At 33.3% G+C, this 7,211-nt stretch overlaps 1 protein-coding gene and 1 non-coding gene across 2 annotated transcripts; both read right to left on the bottom strand.

Annotated features, from left to right (window-relative positions):
* Positions 1–337: 337 nt before the first annotated feature.
* Positions 338–430, bottom strand: TRNAY-GUA (transfer RNA tyrosine (anticodon GUA)). The gene is made up of 2 exons: positions 394–430; positions 338–373 (listed from the first exon to the last, which is right to left on the bottom strand). It is a non-coding gene; the product is annotated as a tRNA-Tyr (tRNA).
* Positions 431–3,068: 2,638 nt separating this feature from the next.
* On the bottom strand, positions 3,069–6,510 carry LOC145060594 (uncharacterized). The gene is made up of 10 exons (XM_079008243.1): positions 6,283–6,510; positions 5,239–5,763; positions 4,950–5,042; positions 4,611–4,715; positions 4,326–4,478; positions 4,112–4,210; positions 3,881–4,009; positions 3,630–3,809; positions 3,433–3,549; positions 3,069–3,356 (listed from the first exon to the last, which is right to left on the bottom strand). The coding sequence occupies exons 2-10, from the start codon at positions 5,722–5,724 to the stop codon at positions 3,189–3,191; spliced, it is 1,530 nt and encodes a 509-aa protein (XP_078864369.1). The 5' UTR covers positions 5,725–5,763; positions 6,283–6,510; the 3' UTR covers positions 3,069–3,188.
* Between the last annotated feature and the right edge of the window lie 701 nt (positions 6,511–7,211).

Here is a 7,211-nt window from a genome sequence, read left to right as displayed (position 1 = left end):
TTTGCATCGGGTCTTAAATCGGTTTGGACTGGGCCTTCAGTTGTACAGGGCCTCATACATTTCTCAACAACTTATTTCCATGAAGATTTATGTGAAATCAAAATCTCGTATATTTCTCAACAACTTATTTCTATGAAGATTTATGTGAAATCAAAATGAAATCTGCAAAGCGTACATTTCTTTTTCAGGGATCAATGAGAAAGTGGCATGACATTTGATCGTTCTTGAGAGCAAATGTTACACAAAAAGTATCATCGCTAAAAGCTGATTTGAATTAAACTAAACTAAAAAAAAAAGGGCAGGAAGATTTTACTTACACAAAAAATGGAGAAAAAAATCCGACCTGCCGGATTCGAACCAGCGACCTAAGGATGGCCATTGGCTTATTGCATACTACAGTCCTCCGCTCTACCAACTGAGCTAAGGTCGGTTTGTCTTTACTTCGTAAAACCTGTTACTAAACCTAAACAAAAATATTTGAATTCATTTTATATTCATAAAAACACAATTTTATTTATATTATCAGTCAGTTTAATTTGAGTTATTTTATAATGGTTGAGATATGAATAACATATAGGTGCCTCCGTGGTCGGGTTGTGTCATTGCAAAACGATTTGATTCATTGTTGTGAAATAATAACCTTTTTTTTTTAAATAAAATCTATATTTATATTTAATTTTTCGTGCATTTAATAGATCATTTAATCCTTTTTGTCTAAAACAAATTTGCCATCCACGGATCAAATTAGCTAATAATTATAAAGACAAATTTTTTGTAAACTTCAAACCAAACATAACATATTTATTTTAAAATAAGTAATCTTATTTTATCATACGTTACTTTTCTTTTGTGAAATTATGTATTCTACACCTATATTTCTCCAGGGTGATCCCGGTTTCTCCATCCTACTTGCTTGAATTCCAACTCGTTTCAGGCTACTCCCATTGAAACTTTCGACAATTACTCTTGATATTGTCGAAAGTTTTGTGAACCACAAGTAACAGAGTGGTATGTAGGAAGACCATGAGAGCCGGAAAGTCTACAAGTACATGGTTTGAAGGCTAGTGCAACTAGGAGGAGCATCGGAACTGGCAATTTCGGATAACTGGTTTCGGTTCCGGTTCTTAAATACTGGAACCGATCGAATGCGATTCCGGTTCCAGTTCTTAAGGTTTTTGGAACTGTTATCCACCGGATACCCACCAAAACCATTATTTGTGCTAATTTTATACATACCTCGTTTTGTAAATCATGATGTTTCTATGGAATATTATACAATATATCTACCCACAAATAATGAATAAATCTATTACGAAAGGCCATTTGGATAGTGGTATCAAAGTGTTTGGAAATGTGTATCTTCGTAAGGGGTCCAGGGCTCAAATCTTGTGATGAACAAAAATGGATAGTTCGTAAGTAGGATTTAAAAGGTATGTTTGTGTTAGCTGTTCTAACGAAAAAATATAATATATTTTTATTTACAAAACGTTTATGTGAACTTGGTCTATGAAGCTATTCATATACACGTTAATACATACATTTGTAACGAATGTTACCAGGTTTTCAAAGTTCCATACAACAAATGTAGATTAATCATCTAAATATTAATATATAAAATGTCTGATAAAAAAGTAATGGGTACAATATATTATATCTAACTATTTTTTGAAGTTGAGAATTTAAAAGACTTACTTGCATTATTGGTTTGTACTTTCAATGCTTAGTATGGTAATGGATTGAGTATTTAATCTTTATTATATTGGGCACTACAAAAAAAAGCACCCACATCGATCAGGGGATAAGTAAATGTAAAGAAAAAAAAGAATATAAAGCGAATATGACTAACAAAATTTACTTATGCTCACATTTTATCCCATATTGAGTGGGTGACAATGCTCATGGGTTGTACCATATTATAAACTAAGAGCCGTTGATTAGATATTAGATTATGTTTATGAAATTTGTTCACTAGAACCACCACTTGGTTCACCTGCAATTGGTTTAGCCTAAACAAAACAAAATAATGTAACAAGAGTTTCGAAAATGGTTCCAAATTTGTAAGAACCCCTAGACTGTCATCAGTAGTAGTTTATACAATACTACTATAAATCTTTATTTTTCCGTTCACATCAATACATTGATATTCTCACAAAAGAAACACATACTATTTTTCGAGTAAAGATAGTTATCAATATGGAAAAAACATACATCTATACTATTTCAAATACAAACATATATTTTATATTTTATTCAAGAGAACAAAACATACAAATAGTTGAGTCTTGGTAAAAGATAAGGGTAATATCTACCAAGAGGGTGTTTAGGAGTTTTTATTTAAAATGATAAACATCTTTTAACTTATTAACTTATAACGGTATGAAAACATAGTTTAAAAAAAAAAATTGGATTAGCTTATGTAATATGAAAACGCTATAAGTTGATAAACATTTTTTAGTGTCTAACAAAATGATCAAAAAAACGTTTCCTAAAGATTTGTGGCAGCTATAAGTTATACTAATAAGTTTTGATAAGTTAAGAGGAGTAACTTTTCAAAAATGGTTTACCTTCGGTTCTACATTGCTATAAACTCTTTTTAAAAAACTCCCTATCCAAACATTCATTTTAACTTATACCTTATGCTGTTATGGAACTGATAATAAGTTATAAAAACCTCATTTTTTAAGCTTAACCAATCGCCCTCTAAATTCAAACTAACAAATAATAAAGGATAAATTGAAAGTAATAAAATAAGAAATTCCACATATTTAGAAGGTCTTATTTGAATCATAATTAAAGTCAATTTTATAACAAATTTTCTAAAAGGTAAATATATGAATCTCATTGACACACGTCTATCACGAAACAATTATTATTAGACTTTTGAGATTGAGCATAGTCGGAAAACAATTGTATAAATTTTTGGGTAACATTTAATCAAACATAGTTTAAAACAACAGCTTAGATAAAAACAAAAGTTATGATTATTGGTGAAAACGGTAGAGAGCACACTTGAAAAACAGCTCTTAATGATCAAGTGAAAAAAGAAGAATCTCTCCTAATTAAGTTGATTAAGCAAAAAATAAAGCGTGTATCCTGATTGATAATTGTATAGTATTTTTGGTTGAGTGTACAATTGGGTACCATTTACACAGTGTGACTAGAGGAAAAAGTATAGAAAATGTATGGAATCAGGGATGATGATGAGAGCGCAGTTTGTTGGCTACATACAGCAAATGACTGATATTTGTTGTTGATGGATAGCTCTGAAGTAGCTTCAGATTGGCTGTGAAATCACCAGCAAGCAAACGCCTCCTCACAAGAATCAACATCGCACAACAAACACGTAACAAGGTCTCCTGCCAATTCCCATTCATTAGTAAACTTAATAACCAAATTCACATACAATACAAGGAGTGAGTTGAGTTGACTCACTTGTGGACCTTCAGGGTCGCTTAACAGGGTGTCCCATATGTGAAGACTGTCTGTGAAAATGAATTCTTGTGTCAACAGAAGAGTGATCCATCTAAATGCATAGAATTGTGGGTTCACCTGCCATACACCAAACAACACAAATATCAATGGAAGGACATTGTTATTTCTTGTATTTAAACCAAATAAGAATTTGTTACTTTTGTGGTGATGTCAAGATGTCTCCATAACTCTTCATCGTGTTCCTTCAAGAGGAGTGACAGCTTTAAGATGGTTGAACGGATGCCAACAACACTATTATCAAGTTGCTGAACAAAATTATCGCGAATCCCACTTAATAACTCCACAAAACAAAAGAATGTGTCTGCTTCAGCATTCCTCTGCACAAATAAATAAATAAATAAAACTTGTAACAGTTGCATGCCCTTCAAATATATCTCTCGACACTTACAGAGTAATCCTCATCAGGGTCATTTTTGAACACATAGAACAAAGGGGCCAATATTTCATTCATCCCTTGCACATATCTTATCCCTGGATTCAGCTTTGCGTAAATGATCAGTATATTTCTCAAAGAATCCTGAAAAAAGGTTAAAGATTAACTGCTTAGCCATAAATCTTTATCATAATTTCTGTAAGATGAAAAGAATCAAAGGAGAGGGTAACTTTTTTTTCTAATTACCTGATTGGCTTTTGAAGAAGCAGAGTCACCACAGAAAAAATCAATGTCTGGATGAGTGCGTTTCACATCACGATCTATCTGATCAATAATTTCAGTATCCTACAATTCCATAAGTTATAGACATTAAGTGCCTCTTTCTTTTTGAGTTAATGGGGACAGATATGTTTCAATCTAGACCTGATAACATATACATATATGTTCTATGAAATTATACCTGAAAGAACTGATTCCAAACGCTAGTCTTCCCTAAGCTTAAAGGGTGCTCTCCATGAGGTATTTCTGACCTTGGAAGTAAACCCTTGCCTGCACTTGTGTTTTCACCATTTTCAAGAGATGCAGAGTCTTCCAATTTCCTTGTGATTTCTGACTGACTAGCCACAGAAACTTTTAGCAACTCGAATTTGGTGCAAACAAATGCAATTGTAGAAAATATTTAGCATCTCTTTGAAGAACATATTATGTGCATCGTGAGATGGATGATTGCATTAAGAAAACTTACTGGATTCATCAAAAAATCCTCTTTAAATTGATTGTACTGAGACCTCTTCTTAGCTAACTCTGAGGACCAAAGCGCCTTATCACAGGGAAGATAAGCTAACAACAGCTGAAAGCATAAAAGAGTTAAAAGTTAAATCTCTTAATCCAGATTGAACAATGGTAAGTGTAGAAGAACGTTGAGATGACTTCTTATTTGCAGAACAAATTATGCCTCACAAATCTACCGCTATCCTTCTACCATGATTAATTTGAGATGAAAACACAAAACAAATCCATCCAAGACAGAATGATGATTTAGGTCATTTCATAGGCAGGAAAACAAGCAGCAAGTTCTTCATACCTTCCATACAGTTGAACGAATGCCAGCACCATCCGGAATCCCCTCTGAAGCAAGTCGACGCAGTTCTCGCATGTTTATGATCTTCCTCGAAAGCTGCATTTTACAAAGTACAAAACTGCGATTAATATGTGCTTCTCGTAATATCGCAATCCTCTTTATCGTTCTTAGGTGCGAAACTCAATTTACAACTATGAATGCTACTAAGAATTTCGATAATTTTACAGTTTCTAGAAATTAAAAGCAAGAAATGATGCTGGTTCTGTAAGTAAAGAATTAAGCGAGGTCTAACCGCTTGTATTAGATTGGTTTGGCGAGAAGCGTCTTCGACAGAAGAACTAATGTCATTATCACTATCGCTGATACGTGTCAATGGATCCCTAAAATCCGTCCTCGGGGTGCGTGCGGGTTTAGTCGGAGGTTCGGGCCTGATAAAAGTGGGAGGCGGAATCGGAACAGGCGGTTGAATCACAGTAGACGAATTATAGGAATAAACGGAGGAGGATTTGGAAGTGTAACTGCCAAGGAGATCGTGGTGCGACGAAGAAGGCGGAGGCGGCGATTGGGATCGTGATTTCGACGGCGGAGATACGACAGGGGCTGGAGAAGACAACATAGAATTGTTGAGCCAATCTGGAACTCGTTTCTTCACCATTAATTCGGGCTCCTTCTCAGCTAGGGTTTCGCTACTCTCAGTGTAAGTGTTTGTGTGTGTGTTGGTCTGTTGTTCTTCCGAGATGATCGCAGGCTTACTGCTATTGCTCCGGGTTTGTGTCATCGTTCTTCCTCGAGAATCGTCAAATTGCTTTCTTCAGTGCTGTCACGTGACAATTTCTTGTTTCAATCAATAGTCACGTGATATAGCGAAACTTGTTATGCTTGGTTTCGTAATGACTATCGTTCGATATCTAATGTTCATAGTGGAAAATCTATCCAGAAAGCCATTATATTTTAGTTTATCGGCTCAATTTCATTAAAACTTTAAATATCCATTTTTATAAAACCAAAGATTTTTTTTTTTTTTCCCAATTAAAATCTTTTATTTTTTTATTTAGCTCGATTATTACGGTTAATAAACAGGCAAAACAGAAATTTAAGAAGGTGTAGGTTTTTTATAAAATAAAGATTTTGTTTAATCGAAAAATCGTCAAACCTGAGTAGATAAATGCAACCGGGTCTCATTTTTTATTTTTAAATTAATTTACTTAAACCGAAACAAATCACAATGAATCGGAGATATTCATAATCGAATCATGATCTGTGTGATAAGAAGTGAATTACAAAAACTTGAACGCTAAAAGCTTCAAGTTAGAGAACTAGATGGATGATTACTTACATTGAATCTTTGATTTACTAATAGAAACATAGAATGTATCGGATGATCTATCTACTTAAATCTCTCTAAATCGTCACACGTTTTCTTCTTCAAGCTCAAATTGTTTCCAATGAGGAGAGATTGTGAGAGTTAGGGATAAAACTCTTTAAATCTTCGCACATTCTCTTCTCCAAGCTCAAATTGTTTTAAAGAGGAGAGAGTGTGAGAGTTGGGGTTGGGGATTTCAAGCCACGAATTTAAGACTTTGGGAAAACTAACCATTCAAGTTCTTATTTCCCACTCCAATTTCTCAACTAGCTTTTATATTTACATCACTGACCCTAAATAACTAACGTCTTAGCATTATTAGTCCATTAAGGTTAAAAATGTCAAATGCAAGTTAACCATGTCTTTTTCTTAGTAAGTAAGATATTTTCCAAATTTTAATTCTTTAGTCTCTATATTTATTTTAATTAATAATGAACTTCCAACATAACTATTTTATAAAATTTTAATTATTTCTAATTTACTTGTTTCATATAATTTTCAATAAATTTTAAAAACTATCCTTAAAAGACGAGTGTTACATATTAGTTTTATGTGGAAACATCAAGAGACTTACAAGAAAATGTAATGATTGTATATAGGATTAGACGAGGAGGTGCGATTGGCATGGTGTTAATAATGGGACGAGAGTATTATATGGGGCTAGAGAGTTGTGTTATGGTTCTTTTATGTGTACGTGATACATCGTGAGTGTTATTACTTATTAGAAAGATAAAATTATGGTGCAAGTTTGAACATATGGGGTTTTTATTAAGGTTATTCATATTATAGAGATCTATCTTGGACAAAAAAAAATTGAATAAATATATATGGTGGATTTACAACATTGTATTGGTGATAGAATGAAGAGAAATGTAAGACACTTGTTGGAACTCATCCGTATA

This window comes from Lactuca serriola, chromosome 6 (assembly GCF_051521515.1).
Source record: "Lactuca serriola cultivar US96UC23 chromosome 6, Lser_US96UC23_V15, whole genome shotgun sequence".
Lineage (NCBI taxonomy): Eukaryota > Viridiplantae > Streptophyta > Magnoliopsida > Asterales > Asteraceae > Lactuca > Lactuca serriola.
Note: the sequence above shows the minus strand (reverse complement) of the source record. Positions and strands in the feature narration are given on the sequence as shown.